Genomic DNA, 12,033 nt, shown 5'->3' with positions numbered 1-12,033 from the left:
CATTCAGGGGGGTGCATAAATGTTCTCATTTATGCCAGGACTGGGCAGAGGGAACGATCTCAGGGAAAGGCCTAGGGCAGATCCTACTACGATGAAGCAATGGCAGGGAGGGCCAAAGAAAAGCAGGAGAGGGCTATGTCCTGGCAACCAGGCAAAGACACTGCTGCAGAGATGGGGTGCTGCTGTGAGGCCAGGATTACTGTGCGACGTGGGAGACATAGACTTGGGGTCATCTCCCAAAGTGGGAGAGCATGGCCAGGTTTAAGTGGCTCAAAGGAGACAGCCCTGTGCTGAGCCTTGGCGGTGCCAGGCCATGACTGATTAGGTTCTGGGAGACATGCTTTGAATTAAGGTGAAGCCACTCTGGTGTTCGGTGTTTGCCTAAGGATGGAAAAGTGTGTCACCTATAAACCCTGTTGGGCCTCTCAAACACTTAAGAAAGTGGCCCTTGAGAGAATGAGGCATGTGGGGGTGGGGGAGAGTCTCCGGAGCCAGTCTCACGGGGTAGACCACGAAGTGTGGTTCCTGGGCCTCGGACGTAATGCTAGACAGACTCAAAAAGGAGCCTGGACGAGGGTTCCACTCTGGGAGATAGAAGAGATTCAGACATCAGGGTAAAAGTGACCACTCAGATGACTGCTAATGTGAGCCCTGTGGTTTATACTGTCCTTTTTAAACTCCAAACCACCAAGTCCCTATAGCTGAAGGGACTGGCTGTCACTAAGCCAGAGGAGGAGGCATTGCCACTAGGTATCCTTGCTGTGGAGTGAGCTTCTACCCATTTCAGCCCCAGCAAAGGCCTTGAAAAACCCATGCTTTTTTTTTTTTTCTTTTGGTGGTACCAGGATCAAACTCAGGACCTTGCACTTGCCAGACAGGTGCTTATGCCACTGAGTTGTTTTCCTGGTCCGAAAAACCCATGCTTTAAGAATGCCCCTCCTCAGAAGAGGGGGGACTTGAGCTGTTGCACCTGGGTTCTGCAGCCAAACAAGTGTGAGTTCCACCCCTGCCCTACCAGCATTGTGCCCCAAGATGGGGCTGATCACAGGGCTTAACTCACAGTGAGTTACCAAAACTACATGGGTTAACAAGCACAAAGCAAGTGGCTTTCAATAGACGGCAAGGTCTTTTTCTGTTCTGGTTTGTTGTGAACCCAGGGCCTTGCACATGCTAAGCACACTCTGCCACTGAACTGCATGCCCCAGCCCCATGGCTGTCAGCCCTTCATGGCCTCCCGTCACACAACTTGGGCCTGCTGTGAAGCTGCTGCTTGACAAGGACCCTCAGCTATGAGCAGCAGCTCAGACTGTGCCCACTAGGAGAACAGTGCAGGGATTTCTTACCAGTTCAACACACTTAGACTCAACCTGGGGAGACCCATTGGCTCCGGCCCAGGGGGCGCCTTCTGTGCCTCCTCCCCCAAGAACCACTCAGTCTGGTCGCCTAGAACATTTTTTTTTTTTTGAAAACTTTTTTTTAATAGTTATTGAATGTTCTACAGCTTACAGTAAATATCATAGTTACAAACTCTTGGCTTCAGTCTTTCAGAGTGATCACTATCTGATCTTCAAAACAAAACAAAACAAAACCCAAAAGAATCCAAAACAACAAAAACAAAACCAGATTTACACTTCATACACACAAGCGAGGCCATGGGGCTTTCCAATCTTTACACTTCAGGTTGTGTTTTGAAAACACCTTAAATTCTTTGATCAAACTACTTGGAAGACACTGGTCAAAGGTTTATTATTATTAATAGTATTATTTTAAATGTTTTTATTTCTTTTTAAAATGTGAGTTCCAATAAATTTAAAAATTAGATTCCAACTTGTAGATTAAAATGAATTAAAAAATACAAAATCATATACAATGCTCTCTTCACAGGGATGTTACATGCCATGAGAACAGGCTTCTCTGTCATGTGATATGAAAGAGGGATGCAGAAGTCAGGAAGGGCACAGGCCCTGGGCCTGTAACGGTTATCAGACTCCAAGGTGCTGGAGGCCTAATCTTACCTCCCCTTGGCTAAGGAGGAATTTGAGTTACAACACAGACCAAGACAATTTGACCAACCTGTCCAACTCTTACTAGCTTTGAAGCATCAGGAGGAAGGCTGGAGCCTGATGGATGCTGGTCCTGCGAGGGTCAGACCCAAGGCTGATCTCACCCATTTGACTCCCGTGGCTGGTACTTATCTGTAAAACTGTTACTTCTGTTCTTTTCAGGAAGGAAAATCTACTACCAGGCCTGGAATAGGTAAAAATTCACACCACTGCAAGGATATTTAATGGCAATATAGCCACAGGACAGAGGTGCCGTTATGTCCTTCTCTGGCTTAGTGACAGTCCCAACTTCTGTGTTCTTAAGCTGGCCTCTGGGCTGGACTTAACAGCATGCATGACAGGAAATACTGGAGAAGCTCGGGGAGTGGGTCCGAGACTGGCTTGGACAAGGTTGAGCATGGAATGTTGAAGCTAGCCTGCCAGGACTTTACAAGGCTGGGTCTTACTACAACATAATGCTGAATTTCAAGAGCTTTCTAGGAGCAAGAGACATGGATGGGTAAAGGACAAACCCTACAGCCGATCTAGCATGCCTATAGAAGCCTGAGCACTTAAAGGCTCAGGTGTGGAATCTGCCTCTCAGTCTAGTTTGGATTCTTCCAGTGATCTGCCTTTCAGAGGTGGGTAGGGCCTGGACACCAGCAAGTGTCTTCTTTTCCTCTTGCCCACTCTACTACCCAGCTGCCCCTATCTGGATTCCCATTTACCAAGAAGCTGGGGGCCACACACCCAGTAGTGAAGTGGTGGTGGTACAAAATGGAAAAGCAGAGCCTCCACACACTTGTACTCTACTGTATATGAAGAGTCCCATGGTAGTGATGACTCAGCCAGAATGTAGGATGAAAGCTCCAGGGGTAGGGTGGGTGGGGCCTGTCTGCTCCTTCCACAAAGCAGACACAAGAGTTTGATATGCAAGGCTCACTACTGCATCACTGGCTATGTCCTCTCTACACAATGAGGACATCACAGCTTAGTGACAAAAGGCCCTGTCCTACTTTTATACTCCACATGATTCATTTCTGAAGGCTATTAAGAACAAAGCAAGCTCTTCAAGGAAGTACCCTCAGATATTGAGTATACCTCCAAATGGAACAATTTAGGTGGCCAGAAGAAAGGATGAGGAATTATGGAGCCTGCTTAGTGTCTCATGAAAAAGCAAGCCAAGGGATTCCACTATGTCAGGTCCCTCTAAAATGCCAACTTGATGAATATAGAAAGCAGCCAGGCCATCACATCCCAAAGCCAGTGTATCAGGCATCCCAAAAGACACCTGGGCCCTTCAAGAGAAGGGTGCCTGGTGCTGCCCTTGAAACCTGGCACTGGGATCTCAGTGTTGTGTTCAAGGTAGGTCCTTGTTGCAAATTCTCATGCTCTGTGTGCTAACATCTGGATATGCCTCTAGATCTCAGAACAAAGCAGAAGTTCTTAAAAATCTGCTCAGCTGTAAGAGCTGAGCTTCTCAGGTGTCCAATAAGTCTCCCTCTGCATGAGGCAGACAGCCCTTCCCTTCTTCAAGCCACTCAGAGACCTATCATGTGGCAACACAAGGTACAGCACTTGAGTTCAAGTCATGGCTCTTTCACTTAATAAACTGTGTTCTTTGTCAAGTCTTTTAACCCTCTGAACATTAGCTTTTCATCTATAAGTTTTGGCAATCAATGTCCAAGTGCTTTGCATACTAAAAAAAGCTCTGGACTGGTGCACGAGGCCCTGTTGCGTGTTTTGAGGAGGGGAGATGCATATCAAGAGTGGCTTCCAGGAGAATGAGGACTAGCAACTGCCCCATCCCATGGGAATTTTCTTTTTTTTCAAAGTGTGGCAAAGATTATGTTTCAGGCTTTCACTACTTGTAGGTAATCCAGCTTCCAAACTTCTGAGTTGAAGGCTGGTGAAGAGTCAGGCAGGAGTGACAGAAGCCAAAAGGTGCATGGAACCACTTTCATCCTGAGCCCTGGCCACCAAGGTGTTGATCTGGGGAGAAGCAGTGGCATGGGAAGGAGTGGGGGTATGCAGTTGCTAGAACTGCAGCTACATCTTGTAGCCTGTCCTTTGTCCTCTCTGATTTGCCCATCTTCCTAATATGACATGGATATTCTGGCTCTGACCTTCCATCCACCTTGATCACTGGGCCATCCAGAATCCCAGGATGATACCAACAGAACCTTCTTCCTGTGACCTGCCTGGGCACACTGCCTTATTCTCCAGGCTCAGTTCATTTGCAGCGACTCCCCAAGCCTGGATGGGTTTGTGGATCTGAATCAGGACAAAGAGGGCGAGGCAAGCTGAACTGGGCCACCAATGCTCACAATGAAAAAAATCCTAGACCTGGCTGCTGCAGGCCACAGCCTCGCAGTGCCTTACCTTCACCTGGGGCCTCACTTTGATCTTGAGGGACTAGGGATTAAGACTTGGTATAGGGCATAGATGCTTAAGTACATGAGCTTGTGTGAGGGTCAGACTGGAGGAAAAGGGACAGCAGGAAACCTGGGCCTTCAAGTGGCTCTGTGGCTTATTTAGCAAGTCACCACTTTTCTGAGCCTTGGCATTCCTCATGGATCAAATGATAGGCATAATCTCCATTTCCCAGGGTTAAGTCATATCATGTATGTTAAACTGCTCTGTGAACCATGAGGTACTGATGTTGGTTTTTATTTACTGGTGTAGGAAGAATAGCAGTTACAAGGTCATTCCTAGGTCACTCTCTTTTTTTCCTCTTTTCTGTTCCACTTGGAGGCGGCAGGGTGCAGGAAGTCTGTTAAGATCCCAGCCTTCAGCTCACCCTTTCCCTCTGGAGCCTGTTTCCACACTTGTCAAATGAGTGGATTAACTGATCCTGTTTCTCTCCTTCAGGCTCAGTAAATTGTAGGCTGTGAAGTGCTTTCAATCTATGAAGCACCTGACAAATGTAAAGGTTTCCTATTATTATTATCATCACCATTATCGTTTTGGCATCTTCAAACACATATGATATGATCTAGAACAGCCTTCGCCCACCTTCACAAAATCAAAGAGAGTGGGAAGAGGTATTTGCAAATGAATGTATTAACACTGACCAACTTTGTTATTTTAAAATGAAACCTCACCAGCACTCCAAAAACCACTCAGGGCATCTGGGTTTTCTCTTACTGATTCTACAGTTTCCTAGAAGGTGGGCTCTCTAACTTCCAATTCTGGGCCAAGGATGTGGATGGGTTTGGACCTCCTGGGTACAGCCAAGTCCTTTTGCCCAAGGGTTTCCAGATGTTTTTCTTCAATTAGGGAGAGGTAGGGGGAAGGCATGTCCAAGTTTACATGAATTTAAAATGAAGATCATTATTTAAAAGTCTCAAATGTTGTCAGTGATCCCATTTTGTACAGTAAAATGTTCTTGCCCCACCCCAGAGGGGCTGCTGGCCCAGCTAAATGCCAGGTAATTCAGGCTCCTGGCTAAGGCTAGCAAGGGCCTTTGTGTCCAGGGGTCCCTCTTCTCCAAGATGAGCCCATGTCTGCTGGGCCTCACCCTCGTGCTCCTCTCCTGATGCTTCCCACTCTTCTCTTCTCAGGACGAGGGGCTACTGTCCTAAAAGCAGGGCCTCTCCTTTTCCGCCAGCCCACCTGCTCCTTTTCCTAGGGGTGGAGCCAGGTAAAGGATGAAGTTCCAGATGTCTTCACAGAATTTCCAAATGCTAGTTCTTCATTTGCAATTTCTGTTGTTGCCATCTGCCCCCACACGGCCTCTGCCCCATCTTCAACCTCCATCACCTTAGCAGTCCATGGGGCGGGGAGCACAAAGAACAGCCCACAGATCATTCCAGAGCTCACCAGGTGTGGGCGCTGATGACTTAATTTTTATAAAACCAAGCCAATCCATTCCTAGGTACATTTTTGTAGGCAACGTGCCACTAGGTAGGAAGGCTGCATTTAATGCTAATTTACTGTGAGATCTAAAGAAGTCTATTCTCTCGGCCTCACTTTCCTCATGTGTCAAATAGGGAAATGGATGAGATGATTGCTAAGGTCCCTTCAGTACCACGAGTCTATGAAATGTTTATTGCTATTGCTTTTCCTTCACTATCCTGACCTTCAAAGCTGCCAGCACCCACCTGGAATGTGGTTCCTTCACTTTGGCCGTGAATGGCACAAGATAACCAAGAGCTTGGCCTGCCTGTCAGCCCCACAGACAGACACAGATGGGTGAACCCTGGCACTAGAAGAAGGGAATGGGAAAGAAATGTTAAAGGGTCCCACTCTAATCAGGAGGAAATTCCTCATCAGAGTGGGTACATGAAGGCTCAGAGGCCGAGGTCTGAATTATATAGGGCACCTGGCCTTCAGAGGCCTGGGGACACTGAGGGCCCACTACCCTGCAGCTGCTTGGCAGGTCTGAGGTCAAAATCACCTTTTGAGGAAGTGCCAGGTCAGTTAACATCACTGTGCAAATCAGAAGGTCCAGGCCCAAACTCCACAGCCAGACCTTTCCAACCAAAGCCATTAGGGCAAGGACCTCTTTTGCCTTCTTCTCTCTCCTTCCCCACAGTGTTCCCCCCACCCCCACCCCAATTCTCCCAAAGACTAGTTTCCCAGGTTCTCAGCCTGGGGTATGAAGCTGCTAATACAGCCCTACATAATCAGATGGTTTTATTTTTGGTCTGTTGCGATGGTTCTCAGAAGACATTTCATGATTTCATTTTTGTCAGGACATAATAATATCCTGAACTATCTTGCTTAAGAAAAACCAGAAAAAGAACAACTACTCAGAGATGTGGCCTTTTCAATAGCTCTTACTCCAGACCTGAGGGCCACATCTGTTTATGGTTTTCCAGTAAAGCTTGGACTTCAGTTGAACCAATGCAACAAACCCACTCTCTGCCACTAGACTGGGATCCTGAGGACAGGACACTTGGGGAAGAAAAGAGGTGTGGGGGAGTGTGGCCTGGTCAGGGAGGAGGAATGGGTAGAGCTGGAAGGGAAGCAACTAAGAGGAGGCAATGGGGGAGAGGCAGGAGATTAGAAAAAGCAGCTTTTACAAAAACCAAAAATAAAAACCAAAACCATTAAAGATGCATAAAGTGACCCTTGCACTTCCGTTCTCTTCTTGCAAATAGAGGTGGTGCTGCTAGGGAGCTGCTCCAGCACCGGTGTAAGACTTGAGTAGTTGCATACAATGTGTGACTCCAGATCTGGAAGAGAAAAGGGAACCAATAGTCACAGTGATACAAGAAGTCTCTGGACCTCAGTCTCTCACTGGGGAGTCCTAAATAGGTCTCTCTATGCCGTCCGAGTGAACACATTTGCTCTTCACTAGTGGAAGTTCTGTTCTAGTGCCAAGAGTCTCTGGAGGCGGGGGGGAAGAGGAGATGCTGCCATAGAAAAGAACTGAGTAACATCCTTGGACTCACACAGTGCCTGCGTGTATCAAAAATGTTGAATGATATTACAGGGCCTCTAAAATATTGGGTCTCTACAAGCTAGTCACAGCCTTGTGGGGGATGACTGCACGTCTCTCTAGGAGTACACTCATCCAAAGACTGTACAGGGAAGCAACTAATAACTCTGTCCCTGTGACCAATGTGCTCCAGATTCAATATGGGCTCAGAGCTGGTCCCTGAGTGTTTCCCCTCTCCCATCTCTCCCACCTTAGACTCACTCACCTGGATGGGCTGTAGGCTTTACCAGTGCGGGGGCACGTAGCTGTATGCAGGGGTTCCTTGGGCCCTGTATGTTGGCATGGAGACGGGGTGTGCCCCGATCGCAGTGTGCTGGGGTGTAGTCAGCAGGGTACCTGAGTATCCAGAGAGGAAAGGAAACCTGATGAGGCTAGAACAGGGTGCAGGGATGAAGAGCAAGGTCTTTCGCATGGTTGCTCCCCCTGCATGATGAACCACTGTCCCTTCCTCACCCTGCCAGCCTTTCTCCCCTTCGATGCTTTTTAGATGCTACAGGAGAGAATCAAGCACTACCTTTTCAAAGTCCCCTTTTCTTTGTATGCTTCGCTTGCTGCACACACATGCTAGGCAGTAACTGCTGGTGTCTGTCATTGAATCTCCCAAGTAACTTATGGCTCTTCAAGGGCAGGACGCTGGCCTGACTTACAGGTATCTGGTCCCTACGACCTGAACAACTTGGCCAGCACAGGGAAGTTATCCAGAAGTTCGCAAATGTATGGGCCAGAATAAAATCCAAACGCCCACTCTGCTCCTGGCAGTCTCAAGTGGTGACTTCAGTGGTTAAGACTTAGGTCTCTACAAGTTGGTCACCTTCCCCCCACCGTGTCTTCTCTGGTGCTTCATGTGACTGCCCATATCTCTTCCTAGGTGTTAACTCATCCAGAGCTGTGCTCTCCATCCTTATCCTCAAGATTCCTTAAGGCTCTGGTCTGATTTCTGACATACGCCATTAATAGAGAAGGGGGGTTAAGAAGCTTCTGATTCTTTCACCTCTGATAATTCATCATGGGACAGGCCCTTTGCTGCTGCATGCTAAATAACACTGCTCCTGCACCTTCTTTCTGGATCTCTCCTGGCCACTAGAGTCCTAGTGTCATCATCCCTCTCTCAAACTACCCTGATGGCTTCTTCACTGCCTGCTTGCTTCCAGCATTTCCTCTTCTGATCCTGCCTCCTGTCTGCAGCCAGAGAGAATGCCAGACACAACCTTTTCCTTCCCCTGTACAAAGCCCCTTGCTAGCTCTCTTATCTCACATGTTCAGGACTCGCTGTCTTATCCTTGCCAACTGCACCAGCTGCCTTTCCACTCCTACCCTGTAAAAGCCAGGCCATCTCCATTCTGTGAATGTGCCACCCCCACAATCTTTCTGCCTGTTCTGTTCTTCCCTCTTTGATGTCTCTGCTTAGCCTCTGTTCCCCTTTAAAGAGTTGTTCAGTATGCCCTCCTTGGTGAAACTGTCCTCATCTCTGTGATAGATTTAGAGGTCCTTCCTCTGGGACCCCAGCACAGAGGTATGCTATGCTGTAGTTAGTTCTGTGAACATTCTCTGCTCTACCAGAGTTCCTGGAGGGGATGGACGCTGAGGCATAGGCTGCCCTCACCTGCTGACATTGCCATGGTGGTGCCTGCGACCATGCCCATGGCTACACCGTTGGTCCTAGGGGCAGCAACAGGAGCCGGATAGATGGCAGAGGGAATGCTGTTGGGCTGGACAACCGTGGTATGGTGGATGACATGAGGCTGAGCAGCGTACACCGGCTGTGTGTAGTAGGCTCCCTGGAGGAAAGAAGCTGAGGTCATGTGGGCTCATGGAGACGTGCTGGGATGGGGGTGGGGCCTATTTTTCCCAGGTCCTAAGGTATGGGATGAGAGAACCACTGGTTCAGGGACACAGGTCCCTGCTGCAGTTCTGCTTTGCCTTTTTCCATGACTAGTCTATTCAATGTTGGCCATTCCCCCGTCCTGCTCTGCCGCTGGAGCTACTATGATTATCTAATGGGTTAGGAGCCCTACTCCTTTAACTCTGGTGTTAGCATTTTACTGTTTATGTTTTATGGCAATGTTCTCTTATAGCTACCTAAACTATAAAGGCAGAGGTAGAGTCAATCAGCTTCTAAGCACAAGAATGGGGCTGGGGAAGCCCAGAGTACCAGGCACATATGCAGAAGAGTTATCAGTGGTATTGTTACACTGGTGCCAGTACTGGCAGTTTATAAACCAGGAAACATCACTGTATAGCACTTTCCAAGATGTCTTTCACTATTCCTCCTTAGGCCCAAGGCAAGGAAAGAGCAAATGGCCTATGTAGATTACCTGGCTGCTTCCTCCCACCACAGCCCACTGGGCTTCTGGGCCCTGGAAGAGTACACAGATACCTCCAAGATGATGCTAATCCAGAAATTCTGTCTTTCCACTGAACAATGAGAACAGTCTCACTGTAACCCCTGAGAGTACTACCCAAAGCAGCTTTCTCAAGTCTGTTTTCCTTTATTTTTTAGACTAAAAGATAGAACTGTCATGCCAGGACAGTGCGTTACTCCAGCTGAAGGAGTGCAGATTGGGACACAAAGGCACAGAGAGCATAACTGGCCTGAAGGCACAGAAGGCGCTAGGAGCAGAGCCTAGGCACTGTTTCCCTACCTGATTTATAGGTAAGAAGGGTGGTGTGGAAGAGGAGAAAGCAGACCAAGATACTGTATGAGTCTCATCCTGATGCAGCCAACAGCTCACTATGTGACCCTGGATAAGCCATTCCCCTCTCTGGGTCTCTGCTTCCCTGCTAGTTTAACAAAAGAATACAGCTAGATGGTTCCTAAGGGCCCATGCCACTCTGATACTCTGGTCCCTGGTAATCTTACGACTTTATGCATTATCCCTCTGGTGACTGAGGCAGACTGAGGGAGTGAGCAGGCTGCAGGAATATTGCTTCAATGATGCCACAGTGAGCTAGGGAGATCCAGGAATCCTCTCTCTTGAGGACCCTGCCCCACCCCACCCTCCCCACCCAGGCTGTAGGCACCTCTTCCTGGGAAGTAGGCCCAGGTCTCCATGTGTACCTACCTGGGCATACAGGTTCTGCTGGGGGTAGGCACTTCTGATTGGATACATGGCCGTCTGATAGGGGTTGGGTGATGGGGAGTAGGGGGGTGGAGCAGTATTACTCTGGGTTGGTGGGACTTTGTACGGTGTCCCCGCAGTATATCCTATACCAAGGCAATAAGAGAGACCTCCAGTTATTTGGCAGAACAGCACCGCTGGAAGGAAGCAGGTCCCAGTCACAGTTCCCAATACAAAGAAGGGCTGAATCCAGGCTGGAAACACAGATGAGAACAAACAAGAAAACAGGGTTCCACCCAGACAGCCCTGGCCTCAAAGGCAGCTCTCTCAGTCCCAGTGCACAGGGGAGTGTGTATGATTCTGGGTATCTTTTGTTTTTCTAGGTTTCTGAACACTCATGTATAAAATAAAGAGGCTGGAACCAGACGGTCTCTTATAGGACCCTGCAGGAATATTGGGTTAGGATCCCTACTCCTTTAACTCTGGTATTAGCATTTTACTGCTAGCTCTGAGCTGACTATGAGATGGAAGCCCTTAACCCACTCTACTTTTTGCTGCTCTCTGTCTTCTTGCTTTTTCTGACTCCTCACTTTGTACCCCACATTATTTTTTGCTGCTGGTCATAGCTTTCTCTGCCTTGCTCTCCTGCTTTTTTTTTGGTGGAACTGGGGATTGAACTCAGTCCCTTGCACTTGCCAGGGAAGCACTTTTTCTACTGAGCCATCTCTCTAGTAGGGCTCTCTCTCTCTCTCTCTCTCTCTCTCTCTCTCTCTCTCTCTCTCGTTTGTTTGTTTTGAGACAGGGTCTTGCTATGCAGTTCAGGCTAGCATTGAGCTCACTTTGTAGCCCAGGTTGGTCTTGAACTCATAACAATCCTCCTGCCTCATCCTCCCAAGTGCTGGGATTACAGGCGTGCACCATCATGCCTAGCTCTTTCTTCTTTTATGAACTTCCCTTGACCACATTTGGCTCTGCCAGAGTATAAAAGGGAAAAGGCCATATAAAATACCCCTCAGAGATCCTCGTCTTCTGGGATACTAAAATCTACAGAGCTAGATTTTCCTCTTCTGGGACTTGAAGGAGGGTCACCTCTACCCCAAAAGCCTGACGTCAGAGATCACAAAGATTCACACTGTCATGGAACTCAGGCCACATCTGCACCTCCGAAGCATGGACCAAAGCTGGGGCTGAGACATCACGCATTAAGGAGCTCACAATTGGCCATGTAAACAAATGGTACTACCTTGGAGTACTCCGGGAGAAAAAAAATCAGACCTTATGTTCACAGTAAGAACTTGAATCCAAGTCACTCAGGAACAAGTGTCCTTACACAGTTCCCATGTGGAATTATCCCAAATTATCCCATGGTATCAGATAATCATTAAGTGACTTCAATTCTCTCATTTATATAACTTGAAGCTCGGACAGGACACATTTTAGAAATTTCTAAAGACCCTAAACTCGGGGCCGGGGAGATGGCTCAGTA

The 12,033-nt window shown here is 48.1% G+C and overlaps 1 protein-coding gene across 3 annotated transcripts in view; it reads right to left on the bottom strand.

The window, feature by feature from the left end:
- Window positions 1-3,873: 3,873 nt before the first annotated feature.
- Window positions 3,874-12,033, bottom strand: part of Fam168a (family with sequence similarity 168 member A) — a 212,310-nt gene continuing 204,150 nt past the window's right edge. For all 3 annotated transcript variants that reach the window (XM_004641927.2, XM_004641926.2, XM_023702110.1), the window contains 4 exons: window positions 10,551-10,693; window positions 9,092-9,266; window positions 7,694-7,824; window positions 3,874-7,222 (listed from right to left, as the gene is read on the bottom strand). In XM_004641927.2, coding sequence (XP_004641984.1) covers window positions 7,712-7,824; window positions 9,092-9,266; window positions 10,551-10,693 — 431 coding nt within the window. In that variant the 3' untranslated portion in view covers window positions 3,874-7,222; window positions 7,694-7,711. The remainder of the gene's footprint in view (window positions 7,223-7,693; window positions 7,825-9,091; window positions 9,267-10,550; window positions 10,694-12,033) is intronic.

The sequence above is a fragment of the Octodon degus genome, unplaced genomic scaffold (genome assembly GCF_000260255.1).
Source record: "Octodon degus isolate 3935 unplaced genomic scaffold, OctDeg1.0 scaffold00146, whole genome shotgun sequence".
NCBI classification, from domain to species: domain Eukaryota; kingdom Metazoa; phylum Chordata; class Mammalia; order Rodentia; family Octodontidae; genus Octodon; species Octodon degus.
This window is presented reverse-complemented; position numbering and strand designations above follow the sequence as displayed.